Source organism: Anoplolepis gracilipes, chromosome 12, assembly GCF_047496725.1.
Source record: "Anoplolepis gracilipes chromosome 12, ASM4749672v1, whole genome shotgun sequence".
NCBI classification, from domain to species: Eukaryota; Metazoa; Arthropoda; class Insecta; order Hymenoptera; family Formicidae; genus Anoplolepis; species Anoplolepis gracilipes.
In genome coordinates this window covers 9,303,616-9,325,212 of record NC_132981.1, presented here as the reverse complement: position 1 = coordinate 9,325,212, position 21,597 = coordinate 9,303,616, and the positions used below count along the sequence as shown (strand labels likewise).

Here is a 21,597-nt window from a genome sequence, read left to right as displayed (position 1 = left end):
TGTGTCTGCTGTTATCGTTCTATCACGCCTTGGATCCTCGTTAGTAGTTACTACGCAGCAGCTAATTAATTAAGGAGTTCCTTAATTAAGAACGCGTCCGCCATTAATCGTGATGCGTTGTACAATCACAAGCCTGTAAAGTGTCGGCGAATAGAATAGCAATAAGCAGGTGACTATCGTCGCAAATTGAAGATGCAGCAGATGCTGTACCGTTGGCGCAATAAAATTATTCCCGTGCAACTACTTCTTCAATCACTGTTTATATCGACAAAATTGACTCGAAAATGAGCTCACTAAGTATATATTATATTATCCGATATCTCGACATCGACTTTATCGCCGATATACCTAATCGCGTTGCATTAAAACTACGCCGATGTAGTAAATCGTTTGTAAGATTATTTAAAAGCGAAACTGCTTCGCGTAATTAAATATTACATGGATATAAGATTATTTTGTAAAAAGTGAAGCTTCAAAGATATTAAGCTCTTCAGACAATATAAGGTCTCAGAATTTTTATAATTTATTTTATTAACAGATTCCTTAAATTTAGATATTTCAGAAATTCTCAAGAGAATAAATAATTTTATCATTAAAATATGTGTAATATTAAGTATTTTCATAACTATATTGCTCAAAATATTAAAATCATACATTAGATTTTTTAAAAATTTAATTAGCAAATTGCGTTAAGAACTCTAATTAATTAAATTCCAAAGAATTTGAATAAATCAGTGAAATTGTGTTTTCTATAATATATATCTTTTTTTCTATCTGTTTAAAAATACTTTGACAAACGATCGACCTTTAGAAAATTGAAAAAAAAAAAATTAAACCACTAAAATAATCACACGCGTTTTTAGACGAATATGGGATTAATTTTCACGATAAAGATAATAGAAAGACACTCTTCTTCCCCTTCCCTATTACTCTTTGAAGTGAGTAAGCGTGCCTTTCAAGAAACAGCGTAGGCAGGAATTCGGGGTTTTTATGTCTCGCGAGAATCGCGTGAAGGGAGACCGAGGGTACAATACCGCGTTGTCGCGCTTAGCAAAGGACCGTTAGGCAGAACGGGAATATGTTGGCGCCTCGTCTTTGGCCGTTCTCCAACGTTTCTTGCAGATCGTACATGCGCGCTATCGAGTCGCCAAACCGGCAAACGACGCCCCCGGCGCAGGAGGCAACGACTATCGCATGGGCGTCGGCAGGATCTTTCTCAGGAGAACACAGAGGAATAAAAATCGCGGCTCGCTCCATTCACTTGTCCTTTCCAATCGTCCCATATACATGTACATATTTATTCATATATATTTTTTTTTTCTGAAGGATCTAAAATTATATCTCCAGTTCGAGATATTTTATTAAATTCACTACTTCGATTGATCCGATAATATTAAATTCATTTTTCTGTGAGGTAAAATTTTTGATGTAAAATGATTCACTCTATTAATAAAGAATTGTAATAAAATATTTTACATCTCTCAGGAGGCTATAAAATGTGTGTGTGTGTGTGTGTGTGTGTGTGTGTGTGTGTGTGTATGCAAGAAACGCGGTTGCACCCTCTTGGCGGCACCCGTGGTTGGTTAACCCAACAAGAGCAAGGCGAGAGAGACGTTACGCGCAAGTGCACGCGTGCACGTTTGATAGAGATAGGTATGCGGCGCGATGCTGCGAGGAGAAAGAACCCGTTGCATTTATAGTTCAGGGTCAGCACACTCTCGCGCGCGACTTCGCCTCTGGACGAAATCGGCCCTCCCCCTCTCGCGCCGTTTCTTCTCGCTCCTTTTTCTTTTCCTTTACATTTAACCCGTTGACTTTCTCCTGTTCTCGACAGAACGCAAGCGCATCGATTCGTTCAGCTTAAAGTAAAGATTTAGTCGAGCAGCTGTAGATGACTGAATCGGTGGAGGATTTTTTTCATCGAGCCAAAAAAATCAATTTATCACTCTGCGAATAAAAATTGAAACTCCGTCTCACTCTGTTTGTCAAAATGCAAGACGAAATTTCACATGTAATATTTTGTATTTAAAAATGCACTTCCGTATATAGTTAAAGATTGTCTCGAATTAAAATTCTATTATAAATTTTAAGGAAAAAGTAGAGCAGTTTACATGTCATTATAATAATGCGAAAAATTTCTGATACGTATTTTTAATCATAAGAATATTTATCTTACTTAAAGTGAATCAAGTCAGCAGGTAAAGAGCGAACCTGAAAGGTAAGAGAGACACCTGAACCTGACCGCCGCTGGTCTGAAGGTTCTCATCGCACGTAAACGACTTAAAACTCGCCCCGCTACCGTCACCGAAGCAGAGAAAAGTTTTAACGGTAAAAGTTTTCCGGTAGTTTAATTACTTGGAAACAATTCCACCACGCTCAACTCTTCCTCTACCCTGTGTAATAGAAGTGCTACAACTTCTAAAGTAGTTACACGCTTACATACATACCAACCCGCACGCACGCACGCACGCACGCACACACGCACGCACAAACACATTTATGCGCGCATTATCTCTCTCGTAAAGAGAGATCGATTTATTCTCTTAGTCGGATCTTGCGTTTCTCTATGTCAGAGGTCGACATACATATTTATGTTCTATCAATTCTGTCTATTATATTACAAAATAATAAGACTTTTTATTTAGGATTACGTTCCGAAAGGTTCTTTCCGAGGAAAATTTTACTCGATGACCGAAATCTATTTGAGTGTTTTCAATTGGTTCCGATCCATCATTCGAAGACGTTCCAAAACTGACAACGAGAGGAAGCGTTCATGTTTCTTCGTGTAAAATTCTCACCTACATTTTGTGCGAGTGAGCGTCAAAGAATTAAATCTCGGGAAAAGAGAAATGCAAGTTTGAATTACATTTATGTCTGAAGTTTTTAATTGTAAAATGGATAAACAATCCCATTTATGTTTGAATTTAACTTATTTCCCTTTAGCCCCAGCGTGTTGCAAACTAAATTACTTTCATTTTCTTTATACGTTATTTTACGTTCATTTATCTTCCGTCTTCGCTAAAAATACTTTCGGAACATAAAACAAGAGGAGATATTATTCGCGTGAAAAGAGTTCTGTCGCGTTCGTAAATATAATTCCTGCACATACGCAAAAGTGAAAGACGGTAACTGGAGCCAAAGTTCGGCTGCTCGTCTTCCAACCGGCAAGTTCGATCATACTCTTCAGCTCTTACGAGAAGTTGGACAACGAGAGTCCCGTGAAAGATTACTCACAACAGCGTCTTGAGAGAGCTCGCGCTCGCGTCCGTCGTTTTGGAGGGGTGTCGGATGCGCCAATGGCTCCGAGGAACTTGTTCCCTAACTAAGTTCCAGCGTTCCTAACGAAGTAAGTTTCCAGTCGTAAAGCGCGGAAGTGGCCACCGGCAACGCGTCATACGATGTTCGCCAAACTTGCTCGCGTGGACTCTTAGTCGTGCATGTGTGTTTCGAAATCCTTTATCGCATCTCACGCGTGAAATGTGCAGGACATCGCAAGGAAATTAGAAGGGAAACGAAATAACAGATTGCGTCAACGTACCTTATCTCGAGCATGCAAATTTTACGTTTTTTTCGCTTTCCTCTTGAAAACCAATGCATATCAGTATACGAATGATTAAAAAATACTGCTATTGAATCATTTATTCTTTCTCATAAAAAAATGTTATATTCTTCATACGTTTAGCTTTCAAAGCTTAAATATCCCGGCAATGTTAATTATGAGAGAGAGAAAAATGTATCGTATATAAAATTAATAGAAAACATGTCAAGTAATAAAAGCACGATACAAAATATCGATAATTATGAGTTTCGATTACTTATGGATTTGTGTTGCGCACTTTGTAATTAATTAAACGCAATTAATTAAAAATTAACATTATCGCGAATGTATTCTTTAACAAAATATGCAATTACATCGTCTGATACAGATTAGATACAACAGATACAGAGTTAACGATTATTTACTACATTATATACGATGTTAGAATTCATCGAACAATCGTGGTCTTAAGCGATTTAAACCAATTTGTGGTACTTACGGTGAATGGCTTCAGCTTCGAATAGTCGACGAAGTCCAGTTTGCGATCTTGCATAAACTCGATCGGCATGGCGTCTTCGTGTAACTCAGCGCGTGCCACGAGAGGATAGAAAGTCTAGAAACAAACATGAGCGATTCTCCCATTCTGTTTTATGTAAAATAAATTTTAAACTAACGAATATCTCTACTGTTCTCAATGCGTATAGATTCTATTTTATTGAATCATTTTATGTCAAATTATTTCATCAAAAGAAGAAAAAGTTAAATATGTTAAATATTATAGATGAATAACATAATAAAGTATAATAACGAAATTTATATCAAAATATTTATAAAAATATATATTATTTAATTCATCTATTTTTAATAATTTTTCCTATACCATAAATTGATTTTAGCTAACACATTAATTAAAAATTCCAACTAATTATGAGATAAATAAATAGTTATAATAAAAAAGTTAAATAAAAAAAGTTTATTAAGAAAAGAGAAAACGGTAAAAAGCACTCTCATGTTATAAGAAAGTATAAACAATTTTTTTACTTAATATATGATGATCAGATTTAAGCACATTATACAAAATTTATTGTTCAAATAAATGAAAAAAAAAATATTGATGTTAACATTTAACATCAATGATAATAGTAGCAATCTTTTTTGATGATATTTATAACATTGAACTCAGAGGTTTAATTTTAAAGTCTAGAAAAAATCAAAAGGCAAAAATTTAATATCATATAAATGTAATTACTTTTGCGTCATTGAGCCCTCGTAAAATAATTAAGCTCGCTCAATCGAAGCATTAAAATTTTAACGAGCAAAAAAGCACGGAGCCAATGGAACGCGCTGTTTTATAACGGTCGAATTGTGTCGATCGTAAAATTTATTCAACAGGAATGGAAAATCGGATATTTCATTAATTAACCACGGACTGATTAATATCCGAATATAGAGGATTGCAAGCATTCTTCAATTATCATCGGTAAAATATGAAAGATTTGCATAAAAAATAGTAGCTCGCTGAATGATATACACTTTTATGTAAAATTTGAAGGAAATCATACGCATAATAGATTACTATGGAAATTTCACATATGTATATTATATCCATGATTATTCCGTGATAAAAAATTTTTCAACAATATTACACATAATTTGTGCAATCTATGAATCATTTCTAACGAAACTAAAAAAGTTCTTATAAATATTTTCATTTGAAAAAAGAACTTGATAATGGATATTAAATATTCGTGTATGATGCTATCCTTTCGATATTTTTTTTTTTTTTTTTAATTTTTATATTCTCTGATAACTCTATAATGTCGAGTTTAGTAAAAATATAATAATTTTTTAAATATTAAAGTTTTTATAATACATCTTTTTGTAATTTAATAAGACAATAAAACCAATTAAATTATAAAGACAACTCTATAAGACAAGCATCATTGCAATGTTTTTTTGTTAAAGAAAAAAAATTGTAAAATTGTCCAAAAATTTGCAAGTACAGTAATTTATTTGCACTCACAAGAGCTGGCCAGGCAACGCTGTCGGCGATTGCCGTGGCGCCTCTGAGCGGTTTTCCGTTAATGCGGTGCTGATGGTGGTTATTGTTCGCGTGATTGTGATGATCGATGGGGATGAGACTGGCGTGTCTGGGGTCAGGTCGCTCGGCCCAGTAGAGACCTCGTTCAATGAGAAAGAAGGAGAACACGGCATCCCTGTGAGGCGACAACCACTCTCTCCTTTGCCATTCCACGTCGTCGTATTCTACGAGAATCTGTAAACATAAATCAAGCGCATGTAGTAAACACGTACAATATATTAAAAGGGCAATTAAAATTTAAATTGTAATAATAAACAAACTTATTTCTAAAATAAAGTATGTCAACTTTTAATAAAGGTGACCTAACAATGCAGATGTTGATAATACATTTTTAAAATAAATTATAATACTCATTTTTCTCTTAATTATAATAATAATTTTTTTATCGTTGCAATTGTGCTATAATGTACAATGTGCACGTACAGAAACTACATATTTTTCTGAAAAATCTGACAAAAAAATTCGCGAATAATTAAACGACATTATTATTAAAATAATCTACATTACCGTTCTTTTAAATTCATAATATAACAATAATGTACTCTCATCCGATACTTTTGAAATAGCAGGTGCTATAAACGAAATATAAAATCTATATAAGTTGTATTTATTCCACGGAACCGCAAGGAATTAAGGATTAAATCGTTCTCGATAATGAGCGGTTATCATGCGAACGATGCACTAGGCGGGACCTTTTCAGCTACCCACGTAATAATCATCTAGTTAATTATCAGCGTCCATTATCGCGATATTCATGCGTGCTAATGTGTTATCGAGCCTCTCATTCGATTCTCTAAGAATGTATACAACGAATTGGCGTGTCGATGGAGAGATTGTCTCGAATTTGCCACATATATTTATACAAGGAGAACAAGGTATACGTGGGACGGGTGTAATTAATATGTATTATTCATAACCTCTGGCTTGAAGCAGAAAGTGCAGCCCGCGCTAGGATAACAAAGGGTCAGGAGATAGGATATAGTAGGAAACGCACGCTCGGTTTACTCTCAGGCTTTGTCAACGCGACCGGATTCAATACGGAAAGAGGGTTGAATTGAATCACGAATTGTCATTCTGTGATTCGTAGTTTCTACGGAACGTATGTCCTACTTTATCCAAAATTTAAATAAATACCTACTACTTATATTTTTTTAATTTCCGACATTAAATATATTTAAGAAATAAAATTAGGATCATTATAAAAAATAAAATTGCTCCTTTTAATAAAGTCTATTCAAAAATTAAAGAATAAAATCTTGTTGCCTATAAGAATATTATTTCTATGAAATTTATTACTCTTAATTGCTTATACAATTAAAGAAAATATCATTACGATATTTTTGTGATAAAAAAAGAAGAAAATAATAATAAGAAAAATCCTTTTGTTCGTACAACAAAATCAATGCAGAAAAATGTGCTTGCAATATATTTATAGAATGACATTTCGCAACGAAATATCCGTCTTTAGGTACTTGAAATACCCTGCGATATGCCACCCTCTCATTTCTCTGGTGCACCGGGATCATCGTAATCGTAAGGGGAGCGCGTGACTCGGTGCGGTCATGGTGTGTCAGCCAATTAATTTATAAATCAGCATTTACGAGCGGAGCGAGCTCGTAGAAATCACCGCCGTGACTAGAGATACGTGCGATTCAGTGTCCAATCATACATTATTTGTAGTTGTTCTGTTTATATCACGATAAGACATATAACCATATAACAATTTAATCCCATTTTTAAGCAAGAGATAAGAAAGTGACTTGTATAGATATAAAAAAAAATATATATATATATATATATATATCACATACATATCATAAATATAATTGTTTAATTTCGAAAACCAGTGATGATTTTTGTGTCGAAACAATATCTGTACTTTATATAGTCATTTATTAACACATAAATAAATTTTATTCTACTGATAATATCAATTTATTCTGTTCTTTTCATAATTAAACAAAACAGCGCAATATATAAATTTGTCTGGCCATAGAAAATTAATTAATGTCTACAAATGGTAGGTTGGACAAACACTGATTTCGGTATCTCTATATAGTGCCACACGTGACGGATACCGCAATATCGTAGTTATTATTAATCCAACAAGCAAGAACCCTGAGATAAAATACAGACGGTTCGCGCGGTTTCCGGATACGCGAGTGGAGCGTGACGGCGTATAATTGCGAAACGTTAATCGGTTAATTAATAAGTAAATATCTACGGGCGCAACGGCCGTTAATAATTGGCGAGGGACGCGCTGTGATCTGCCTTGTAAACGATATACGAATGATTAATAATAACGCAATCTCGCGAGCACGCGTGCGTTTAATAGCACTGCCACGCAATTTCGACGGGACATTCGGATAGATTATGTTCGGAATTGTAATCCATTTTCGCAAGAATCTTTTAGATACATTTCCGTGTCCCATCTAGATTATATAGTATGCCAACCAAGACACGACAAATCTTTTACCGATTTATTAATAATAGCGAGTAAAACATTGCGATGATTGATTACAAATAATGTAACGGAACAATCATTATTTTTGGTATATTTAAAATAATAAAGGTAACTTTAAATGAATATTAAAATAATTTATTAAAAAGATTAAAAATATAAAAATATAAAAATGTTCAAAATAATGTCAAAAAGCTTTAATAAAAGTAATCAATATATACCTAATACCTAATGTAAAATAAATTGCAGATTGTTAATGCATACAGTCGTTAAGTTTATATCAAAACAAATGATGTAAACTGACTCGTTGCTTTACAATTATATGCACTAACAATCTGCGATTGATTCCGTTAACTCCATCTTCCCGATTATAAAAAAAAAAATACTTTAATGCGACTCTTAAGTGTAACTCACTCTATTGGCGATAATTAATGACATCAAAAAATTTCTTATTTTTCATTACATTCAAATGACAAATATGATTTTGAATAATTCGACTAACAAATTAACTAAACAAAAATAAAGTACAATCTATCAAGATAATTTTTGCATCAATAATATATCTAGTCCCTCAGAGACAATTCGAGCGAATGAAACACACTCGGTAATTCTAGGACTATTTCAAAGTGCGGCTGTACGAAAATGCAAGAACGCTCTCTCTCGTCTGCATCCCAGACGGTCCCCGGGGGTGGTGGCGATATTCCCAGTATCGAGGCTGGTTTCAGGGGACGTTTACCAGGTGGCAGTATCTCTCGGAGTGGAGAACCATAATGGCCGCCGAGACCATCAAGCTCCGCCTCTTGGTAAACGCCAGAGCACCGCCCAGATGGTTTCCTGGGCAACCATCAGGTCGGCCATTTTGCTATCACGACCTACCACAATTTTCTCCAACGACCATGGACGAATGCTCTTCCCCTTTACTGAATTTCCCCCTTTACGTTCTAAGCGGCATTCCACCTCCCCTCCTTCGATCCCCTTTCTTGCCCCCACTACTAGACAGCTCTCAGCGTGGTACCAGACCCGCGCTTGTTCCAGACGGAGATTAGGAACTGGGCGACTACGCTCCACTAATCATCGTAGGTCCGACAATGCCCGATAATTAACTATAATAATAATAATAATAATAATACTAATGAAGAAGAAAGAGAGAGGAGATTTAAAAATGGCTTAAAGAGATACTTCAAAGTTCAAAAAAATGATTTTCTATAAAAATATGTAATTCAATTTATTCTTAATTAAATTTAAAAAAATTCAAAACTATTTTTATATAAACAGTTATTATTTTTTTTGTAAAAAAAATATTCATGTTCAATTCAATTAATGGATAATATAAAAGTTTTCTGATGAGATATTATTTGACTGAATTATACGGTATTTTTAAGTATAGTAAAGTAAAATGTCCAAATTGCATCACTGGTAACAATGTAATAGTAATTATTAAACGCACGTAATATGTAATATTTTGTGATAAACGTTAAATGAATAACGATTTGATGTTGATATGTAAAAATAAACAACAGCGTACGTGATCGGTCACGGAAAATCTTCATTCCAGCAGAAGAAAGAAGAGAAGAGTTAGAATTTTATTACACGCTCTTTGATATTAAATTTTTTAAGAACATTCATCAACAAGTATCAAGAAATTACGTTGCACATAATTGTAAAAAAACAACAGGGATATACTTGATATAATTTAAACTAAATAAGATACAAAAAAATATTATTAAAAAATTATAAACAAATAAATAAGAAAGAAGCATATAACAATATTATAATTATGAAAAATTCTAAAATTACTATTTATTAATTATTAGTATACTATACCTCTATATATATTCAAAGAAATAATATTATAATTAGCCAGAAAAACTATTATTTTTTTGTATTAAAAGATAGGTAAAAAATTATTAGAATGTTATTATGAATAACTTTATCATATTTTTTGCATTCGTCTTTCTAGTATGATTTTAGCTATTTTGTAAAAATAATTAAATTAAAAATTTTACATTTATTGATCGTTTTAAAGAAAACACAGTCTACGTTTGGACGTCTAATATTAGGTATAACTTGACAGATGACGCATACATGTTAAATATAATAATACAAAGCGAATAATTATTAACAGTAGCTGTCATTTACGGTAAAATTAGTATACTTAATTTGACATTTTTATTTATCAGTTAATTCTTAGTCGAGTAATATTGTTAACAAAATAATTATTATTATACAAATACACTGCATTTCGAAATTTGACGATAACATTATATATAGTGTTAATTATAATTACATTATAATACTTTATATTATCACACACACAATATATATAAATTTAAGAAAATATATTATCACTACAAAAAAATATTTATAATTCAAAGATATACTGATTTTTGGTAAATATATTATACTTATTATATTGTTTGTATATATTGTTTAAGAATGTATGACGAAAAATGTATAAATGTAGTATTAATCACATACTATCTCATAAAATCTTGATTAATAAACCAGAATGTTTTAATTGGATTTGTCGCGGTTTCCTGAAAGGTTTGTAGGTCCATAAGGATGACGCGCGCGACCTTGTTCACAGTGGCATCGATTTTTCCATTTTGGCCGCGAGTGAGATATGCGAACATGATACTCTCCAAGCAGAATACAAGCGTCCAGTACGGACAAGAGAGAGAGAGAGAGAGAGAAAGAGATAAATAGATAGATAGATAGATAGATAGATATAGATATAGAGAAAGAAATAAAGAGAAAGAGAGAGGAAGAAAAGAAGAGAGAAAGCGAGTATCAAATCAATATCCTGTCAAGCGCCGCGCGTGTGCACGTATCAATACGGCCGGCCGGCTTCCTGTTATTTTGCCGGTCGTAACAACATCGGCATGCCGATTCAATATTCGATCCACGAGGGACGCGATGACGTAAGTCGCGTCTCTCTCGTTTCCGCACGCTTCTGCGACCTGCCACATCGTGAAACACATTTTCCTCCTCACCGCGCGGGAGAACTCGCAGTGGAAACGCCACGCGGTTGTCAGATACGTCACAGGAAGCGAACTTTTCTTCGGCCAGCTGTCGTGTCCCGTCAAACTCACATAGTTTTTGGACAAATTCATACGACTCTTTTCTTTCTATTAATCGTCCGAGAAGACTCGTATCAAATTATCGCATCGAATGAATAGATTTTTTTTTATTAACTAATGTAAGTTTATTTTTTTCACATTATACTATGAAATTCATGATTCTCGTCTTTCCAATCAACATCCTGGTGAGTTTATTAGATGTCTGAATATATATATATATATATATATATGTATGTATATATACATATGTATATATATATGTACACACACACACACGCACACACACACACACACACACACACACACATATATATATATATATGTATGTATGTACAATTAAAATTTTATACTATATACTAATTTGTGTAGAAAAAAGCAATTTTATTTAATCAGTTTCAAATAGTTTAATGTCATTATCTATTTATATCAATATGCAAGAATAGTTTAGTATCATTACATATCTATATATCAATATGCGAGAAAGTGTTTTTGTATAATTGTATAATTTATCGAACGATATTAATTATTCATTATATCATATAATGAATTATTTCGGCATAATACGAGTAACTCAATGTCATTATTCATCCAATTAATTATTCAAACGTAAATTATTCATTTCATTTTATTATATTTTTTATTATATTTTCAATTTATTCATTTATATATATATAATTCTATTTTTTAATAACCTGCGGTTACCTGTAGTCAAGATAAAAAATAAAAATAACAAGTAGGTGACCCGAAATGCAAAATCGACTTATATGATTTACTTAATTATATCACATCGTTACAGTCTGTGTATAATTTAATGTCTTTATCCTTACTAAAAATAAAATTGTATGGTATTTTTGCAAACTTAACTCAATGAGTTTTTTATACACTTTACTTTGAATAATTTATTTCAATGTAGCGTTTTCGAAAATCAAAGAGAAAAATCAGCAGAAAATGACTCTGTTCTCATTAGAGTGACATTATTTACGTAAAAATAAATTGCTTTTTTCTTTTGTTAGTGTTCTAGTTATAAAATGTAAATAAAAAGTTTAGATTTATTTTTTCCTTCATTCCTCTTTTTTCCACTTGTCTCGTTAATTATTCCAAGCCTATTCTTGCGCTTTCTGCAGTCTTATCGTTAACTACTAAATTGGAGGACATGTCAGTCAAAAAACTGACTGGCTGTCCGTTTTGTCGGCTCTTAACGTCGAGTCGTTATGCCACTTCCCTCACACGTATCCCTCGCCGATGATACGAATAGTCTACGACTATGACGTCATGAATCCAATAAAAAAAACTTATTTTTAACGGAAAAAATCACAAAAGCGAAATTTATTTTACCAAGAAATTATAGGTAATTATAATAATAAAAAAAAATCGTCTAAATTAATGCTATAAATCGAAAGGAAATTGAAAAAGTTAAACAACATTCAGCAAAATATGATATTATATTTATATGTAATATTTTTGAAGCAAAATATTGATTATTACAAACATTTGTAGTATAAAAAGAAATTGCGATTCTACGATTCTACAGTTAGAACAGTTCCATGAAAATGCAAATTGAACTACTGTTGTCAATAAAAAGGCAATGAGTTGTCAATGCAAATTATGCATTCCAACATCCAGTGCTCTTCTTATGCAAGATTTTACAAATTAATTTGTGCAATTATCAAACACAACGACTTCAATTTTAAATTATCACGAAATAAATTAAACAATTTTTAGCAGCAGTGTTTATCATGTCATATTACGCGAGTAACGCGAATGTAGTCGGCTTTTCAATCAATTCATTTCAAGCGATAATGAAAATAATTCGATTAACATGCATAGACAATAAAACACCGCACGTAAGGTTATTAAAACAAACGACAGACCTTTATCCGGTTAAAATAACATGTACCCCTGCATTCGAGTGAGGGTCGAATCAACAAGTGGAACAAAAATTTTTCCAACATGCGTGAAACGATGTAATTATACCTTACTCTGCAAGTAAACACACTCAGTGTTGACAAGCGTGAAACATTTAGTATAATTTCGACAAAAAATATCATGACGCAAAATAACGAAGGTGTTATTTAAAATAAATAAACATATAATATATATATATATATATATATCATAGTTATCTATTTACATATCACGTATTCTGATACCCCCTTAATATCAACTTAATACAAACGGTTAAAAATAAATAAAAATAATCGTTGATTTATAAATGAATAAATAATGATAATCGGATACTCCATTAGTAAAATCGTCATATTAATTCCAGAATAACCCTAAAAATTCATGTCATAGCAGCTTTGTGATAAAAGACCGCAAAATTAAAATTAAAATAAGAAATTTTTTAAACTGTAATAAAAAAGAATAAAATTAAAAAATTGTATCTCATTTAATCTAGAAAAAATGTCATTAAAACCAACGGCTTCTATAAATAATACGATTTAATTTGGTTAGTCTCTATACTTCGTTTTATTTTTCCTTCCATAATAAATAGATATATTTTTTTGCAATCTCCACATCGCACGCGTTGAAACGATGCAACCGTTGCATCACGAATGCAGACGAGAGGCGGCTAGAGTTCGCGGGAGTCCGCGTTCTCGTTGACTCGCGCGTCGAGGCTCTTTTCCTCATTTCACGCTGCCGACACTGACAGTTATTCAGCAGTGCCCGTGGAACCGTTACCGTCCCGAATCTCTTGCTGCGTCATTAGTTTTGCTCTTATTCATTCCGCGCGCAACCAAGTAGAAATTCTTGAATGCACGATAGGACGCACAGTCGCATTTTTGAGCAGCATTGAACCGAATGTTGGAAAATATTATAAATGGATATTTCTATCAATTTTGTTTGCAACCTTTTGCAACTATATATATTCCTAACGTGAAAATATAATGATCTACCAATGAAGAATGTAGCACTCAAAAAAAAAAAAAAAAAATCTTGTAACTTCAACAAAAATTTTCTAGGTGTAAATAAAAAATTAACTGAAACAGATAAATTATTAGCTAATACTGTGATACTGCATATATTTTGCATTTAATCAATTTAAATGACAGAGACAGAATTTATATCTGTACTATTAGTGTAATTTAGACGGAAAACTTTTCTGTGATGCCTATCTTTGAGGCCTATTGTCAAGGATAATTATATTTGTGATTAATATTTGGCAATGGGATCTAAATTGTCTAGAGGTATTGCTAGAATATTGCTGCTATAAATTCTATACGTGACAAACAATATTCTAACAGATACAAAAAGTAGCGATAAATTTTAATCGAGACATCTAGAAATCTATCTACATTAGCAAAATATTTTTTTGAGAGAGAATTAAATTAGAAAATGTATTTTTGAAATAGTTGTATGTAAATAAATTAAATAAAAAATATTATCGAGATTTGATATTATTCTTTAAAGATAATATTGTACTCAAAATATTTTTGACATTTCAGTAAATAACACATCTAACTTCGTATTTCCGTGTTCTATTATAGATCGGTATCTACTGTAATAAAGCGGTTTCGCAATAATCGAGGTATTTACTGCGTGCCATTCGGACATATATGTATATACATATATATATAGGATATATCGCCGACAATGTCGATTATAATTTACGGAGCAGAAGGCGACTGCGTATATCGAAACGACGATAACAGAAGAATGCTTTCAGCAAGGTATATACACGTTGGATTATTTACACAAAAATCTCCGTCATTTTACCGGGAACAAAGGCGGCGCTCGTTCTATGCGAGTCCCAAAATGGAGTCTCGGCGACGCAGAGCGCAGATATATCTCGCCGCGCGGCGAGAGATCTCGTTTTCGTCGGACAAAAAAAAAAAAGAAAAAGAAAAAAAAGTAAAAAGAGAGACAAGAGCTGTATATTTTCTCGGGAAAGAGTAACGCACGATCGGATAAAAAGCGCGCTCTCTCTTGTCGTTGCGTGCTTCATGCGAAATCATCGAATCGTCATCGTCGTGTCGATGAAACCGCCTGCGCCAAGTGCGTCGAGATACGTCCGCGTGTGCATTCGAGAGACGGGCACGTCCGCACGTACGAAGCGTGACACACGCACATGTACGGGAGGAGAGAACCGACGAGTGCGTTCTTGAAACATACAAACTCTATCTCCCCGGAAATTACGAGTTGATGAAAGAGAAAAAGGTTACGTGAGTGAAAAGAGGATAGAATGGCACATAAAGGGAGGAAACGAAGTGCGTGCTTCTCTATGAAAGAACTTTTTTCCACTCTCATCCTCCCTCGACATCTTTTTCTCTTTCTGCATTTCCAGCTTTCTCATAGTTCTTTACCTTCATGCTCCTTTTCGCATTTGTTAAATATCTTATTTCTCGCGAGGTGGACAAAAACGACATGAAAGCTATTATTTACATTAACGTTATTTTTTTTTTTTTTCAATTCTATCTCCTATTCTATGATCATTAATGTGAAAAATAATATAATTATGTATTTTAATATTTCATTATTCTATTTATTTCTTTATTGTATTCATTCATCACGGTGTAATATCCAATCACATTAAATTCCTTATCTTCAATATTTCATCTTACGCATATTGAACGCAATATTTGACATTTTTATTTACTCTCACCGCAGAATAATAAATCCTAACTCTTTTTTTCTCTTTTCTTTTAATTTGTCGCTTCTGTACCTTCTCGCATGCATGCCTTTGATGCGATGCCGCGTACTTTAGCGAAAATATCTAGGCCGCGTGGAGAGAAGCGGCTATGGACTGCACACGCGGAGAGTAGTTGCATCGGTGAGTGCAACGCTCGCGCATGTGGTTTCGTGAGAGCCAACGAGCAAAAGAGAGAGGGAAGAGGAGAAAGAGAGAAGGAGAGAGGCGCCGAGAAATGAAGGTAGCGAGGACGAGAATGGCGCGACGCTAGCTAGTGATGGTGACCTCTTTCTGGACCTACCTGTCAGTAGCCAAGTAGTTGCGCGATAAAATGAACGGAGAGGCGAGCACAAGTGTTGCAAAGAACTGTTTCTTTCCCCGCTCGCTTTTAGAGCCCCGTACTTGCGATGTATATACGGGATTTGCTACTGCCGGATGTGATAGTGAAACGGAAAACTGTAACGCGATAAACTATTCGTAAAGAAGCTCATTATTTTTCCTTGATGGACCGAAGAAAAATAATAAGTCTAAAATTAAAAGCAAAATATAGAAATACAGCACGCGAGACTATTCTTATAATTTCAATACTTTATTTTAATTTTAATAAATCTACATTTTATTTTAATCAATTGTGTTCCATAATGAATTGTAAAACACAATATCTATTATTAAAACGAAAACTAATTCAGAAATAGTTAGTACGGAATTCAATCTTGCTGTGTGATGAGAGTATGACATATGTATTTTTTTATATCTTATACAATATATTATATGATATAGTATATACATACATATACATATACATATATCACATTCTGTATCGCGGATAGAAACAAAACCAGGCCAGGGCAGTTGCAAAAATTAAAAAAAAAAAACCTTCCTTTGTTGAAAAAAATATGTAAAGACACATATACCATGTGTATTGTTTGTGTTTGTTGCATGTTTTTGTTTTGCGCCATTTCAATAACGATTTTTAAAATGTTGAATTAAATGCTGAATGAAAATGATCTACTATATACATGTGAAATAATTACTGTTTTGATAAAATATTTCAATTATTAGTACTGAATGTATATTACATAATGTAATATAATATTATAAAAGTACATATTTTAAAATATATTGTATATAAATATATTTTTTTTTTATTATTTCTTTCTTGATTATTCTGTTATATAAAACTTGCAAAAAATATAAACTAGTTTTTATATAAAAAAAAAAAAAAAAAAAAAAAAACACAAGCAAAAAGGGCAACATAATTCTCGATAAATCTAGTCACTCTTGTGACTACGAAATTTGAATGTATTTTTGCAGCACAGTGATTCATGCAAAATCGCTTTGGATATAAATTCGTGTGGAAACAATAGTTCGTCAATGGAACATATCCCGTCTCTTTTTACCATTCCATCCTCCCCTTCTACTCGCGCGCGATACCTATCCAAATCAAACTTCTAGTTGTACAGATTTTTATGATGCTTTTCCGACTATCAGTATTTCGGTATCATGTACACACGGCAGTCATCTCTCATCTGTCAACATGCGTACCCATTTTCAGTACTATTGAGAGCTTTGTTATGCGTTCTCGTGTCGGCGTTTACGCTCATACTGTTCGTGACTCGTTGACGACAGTGTGAGAGAGAAAGACAGAGAGAGAAAGAGGGAGAGAGATCCAATGAGGAAGAATGTAGAGAAAAGGAATAGGCTGCATGACAAGAGAGGGGGTGTCCTCTTTTCCGTCCGCGTACGTATGACAGCGTGCTAGTGTGTACGCGGGGATACCACCACCGGAAGTTGGAGGCCACCGCCTGACCTTGCGTCGGTCGGTCGGTCGGTCGGTCGGTCGGTTTCAACTCTGGCGAGCAGCCCCGTTCAAACACTCGATTACATATCGGGTGTCTCGCGAGTGTCGCGTTCATACGAGTCGATACTGTGTTTTTCGAATTTGTCGGACATGTTGGTCGCGATTTCGATTAGTGGATTTACGAGAAATATTTAGAAATAATCATTGCGATTAGAATTAATAATAGATTTAAAAAGTCGTTAAAAATGTCAAATATTTAAAATAAATAATGTATTTGTAGTTTTTAATAAATAACGATTTTATAATCATTGTCTTGTACATCAATGAGGTAATTAATTTAAGAATATTTGTGTAGATATGGGTTTTTAATTGTTGCAATGTAAATAGGATTTTTCAAAAGTATTTTACAAATATATTATCTTTTATATACATTTTTTTTCTATTGCATTAAGAATTGTCAACGTAAATCGAATAAAATATATGCATATTAAATGCTATTATAATTATTTATTCTATTAAATTATTAGTAATTTATATTGCATACAAAACATATAGATATCTGGTCTGTAAATTCGCGAAACATACTGATTGCACGAAAAACAAAATATCTTTAGTTTAAAGCCAGCGAAAATTGCAATACAGCTGTGCAAGTATTGATCGTCTCGGTATCTGGTGTATTTTTCGAACTTCCTGCGAAACATATTTCGAGAACATTTCGAGACTTTCACACTAGCAACAACCTGTCGTGACGAATCAAAATATCTGACACGAACTTAAACTAATACATGGCAAATCCAAATGGGAAGCAGGTCGTTCTACTTGAAAAAATATCGATCGATACAATTTCGATCGTTATATATTTACTTGAATACTCGTATATTTGGATGAGCGAAAAATTGGTCGCTGTATAAGATCGAATATGGACCCCTTTAACAAGTTGAAACCGTAATATAGGGCATTCAAGCCGATAGTACAATATTTCCCTTCTCTCCGTAGACGATCGGGTCTCTCTTTCTCTTTGTGAAAAGATAACAACAAAGTTTTTATTAATGATTAGCCAATTCAAGCTTCTTTATCCAGTGATCTTTGGCAATAATAAAAATTTCCTTCACAATTTGTTTTCTTTGTTTGTGGGAATTTATATTACCATTTAAGACGTTACGAATTGCAGAGGCAAAAAGACGATTTACATGTACGCATAAATGCATAATACCAACATATCTGGAAAGTGGACGAAATAAATTTATGTCAATCTTGGCTCGTAAAATATTCTCTTTTTCAACTCTATTTTACATATCGCAAATAATAAAATTTAATAACGTGAATAATTTTTGAACCTCCATCAAATATTAATATGTCAAATTTCTAATTTTAAATTATAATTACAATAGTTACACATATACACATACACATACACATACACACACACACACACACACACACACACATTCTAAGTAATAAATAAATTTAAATTAAAAAACTTTATAATAAAATAAATGTGAGCACCTATATTGAAACAAATATAATTTCAACTGAAGAATTAGCTTAACATTTGATTTCTTTAATATTTTTTAGATATTATAATCTAATTATATTTTATAATATGTTCTAATTGAGAAACTTGGCACATAGTATAATCTCTCTTATCTTTATATCAAGAAAAAAGAAAAGTTCTTATAAATCCATGATTGTTTCATAGTCATATAGATTGTTCGCTGTTTATAGTACATTCATATACATTTACATGACTAATAGGAGAGAAGGAGATGAGCATAATAATACATATACGCATTTATGCGTTTCCAATTACGTTTGCCGCAAGAGAAACCAATAGTGGTTACCATCTGCATTCCAACGAAGAAAATAAAATCTTGCGCGATTCTCACGTTACATATATTCGGATGTCGATTGGAAATATATCGCGTCGGCCCGTAAATAAATAACAGCTCGTGGAAACTAGGCTTTGGGGAGCAATAATCGATAACCGCAGGCATGTATCCACACCGCGTTTTAACGCTCGCACGGGCGTCGCCAGATTATATGAGATTTCCCGTGTCGAGTGTGCACACACACGCCTATATGCGCACGCACACGCGCACACACACATACAACTTGGTCGCACATAAACATCGTCGAAGCAGACGATGTTGGGTAGCCAGGTTACGCGAAGAAGGGCGTAAAGGCGGCGCCTTGAATAAATCTCTCGGGGAAAACACAAGACGTGGCCGGTATATCGTGACGTAACACGTAAACCGGAAAAGCGAATAACGCAATAGATTTTGCTCTTATGCAAGTCATATAACTCTTACTTCGTGTTTATTAAACGATAGCGAATATCAGAAGCAGTTACATTTTGTGACATCGTAATCTGACATGCGAATATGTGGGACGACTCTATTTTTAATACTCTACAAATTCAATGATATAAACTATAAACTGATGATGATGTTGCGATGTAGATATCTATATCTTCTCTAATGTATATGTCTTGAATAAAATTCGAGGATTATTTTATTTGAAATAAATGCACATATATATATATATATATATATATATTAATTTAATAAATGTTTTAGAAATATTCTCCTCTATTTTTCATTAACGAAAAATGTAGCTTTTTTTCTTATTTAAAACCACATTCTATTATATATATTTAAAGAATATTCCACTATAAAATAAAGATATTATTTTATATTTTCATTCCATCCATTTTCAAGAGATGCATAAAATATAGATTAGAAAAACTTTATTAATAAGGTTGTGCAAATATGCCATTATTTTTCTACACATTTATATTTAATACGATAGTTTTAAGAGAAAAAAAAGACGACACTTAGCTGTTATATATTTAAGTGACGCGTAGGGAGCTAACACGTAAACACGCTGGCTAAAACAACATGTAGGTGGTACGTGGAGCGATCGAGCTGTCAGCTATAATTAAAGGCATTTTCATTAATTTCGTGGTTAAGCAATGCACCGGGATCAGACGAGAACTGCCAGATTGTTCAAAAGGAGCGGCGTGCATAAAGTCTCAACTGCCTTACTAATTTAATCCCACAAAGATTTATATCGAGACCTACGATATAATACTGTAAAAACTTTTCTCATCCCTATAAGATTGGCTCTAGTCATTAGTAATTTAATGACTTATTTCTTAAAACTAAAATATAAATTATAATAATAATTTATAATAATTTAATGATTTATTTCTTGAAAAAAAAAAAAAATATATATATATAATCATAATAAATCAACTTTTACATGTTCAATCGATATATTATTTTTTTAATTATTCTTTCTTTCTTTGCACAAGAAACAAAAATTTGAATTAAACTATATATAGATATATTTTATAGGCATTAACAGTAGCATATGTATCTTTTTTCCATCGGCTCTCTAATTCTCAATAATTACTAATTAATATTATTTATTATATTTTCTAAAGACTAAATATTCTCGATAAACGCGGATGCAGGATTATTGAATAAAATCGAAAAAATAAATGAAAAATAATGTAACCCTCGAAAATGTAAAAGTCTTACGTCGGAAGGTTTAATTCGTCCCAAGTTCCAGGGCGTGACGCACGCGATTATTAATTACCGCGTTTCACAAAAAGGGACACTTTAACGCGGGCGTGCGGACATAAATGCACACGCGCGAACCTCGAGCGGAAGCTCATTTGCCCAACAACGACGACGAGGTTCCCTCGACCAGCAAAAACGTCTCGTGTCGTCGCGAGTGCGTGTGCGCGCGCTGGTAACGCGAAAAACGGATTATGCGAGGAATCTCGTTAACGATGCCGTTAATTAATTTAATGCGATTTCCACCGATAATCATTTGAGTGAATTAACGCTTCGCGAGAATCGTTCTTCCACCGCCGAGTCTGCAGGGTCTGTGGTTCATTAATTAATTAAATATATCGTTAGTTTCCTTATTGGTTAATTAAATTAAACTCTCTCTCTCTCTCTCTCTCTCTCTCTCTCTCT

General features: G+C 33.2%; 1 protein-coding gene across 5 annotated transcripts in view; it reads right to left on the bottom strand.

Annotated features, from left to right (window-relative positions):
* Positions 1-21,597, bottom strand: part of Kdm3 (Lysine demethylase 3) — a 278,486-nt gene that overhangs the window by 220,207 nt on the left and 36,682 nt on the right. For all 5 annotated transcript variants that reach the window (XM_072903705.1, XM_072903707.1, XM_072903706.1 and 2 more), the window contains exons 2-3: positions 5,562-5,813; positions 4,038-4,151 (exon numbers count right to left, since the gene is read on the bottom strand). In XM_072903705.1, coding sequence (XP_072759806.1) covers positions 4,038-4,151; positions 5,562-5,813 — 366 coding nt within the window. The remainder of the gene's footprint in view (positions 1-4,037; positions 4,152-5,561; positions 5,814-21,597) is intronic.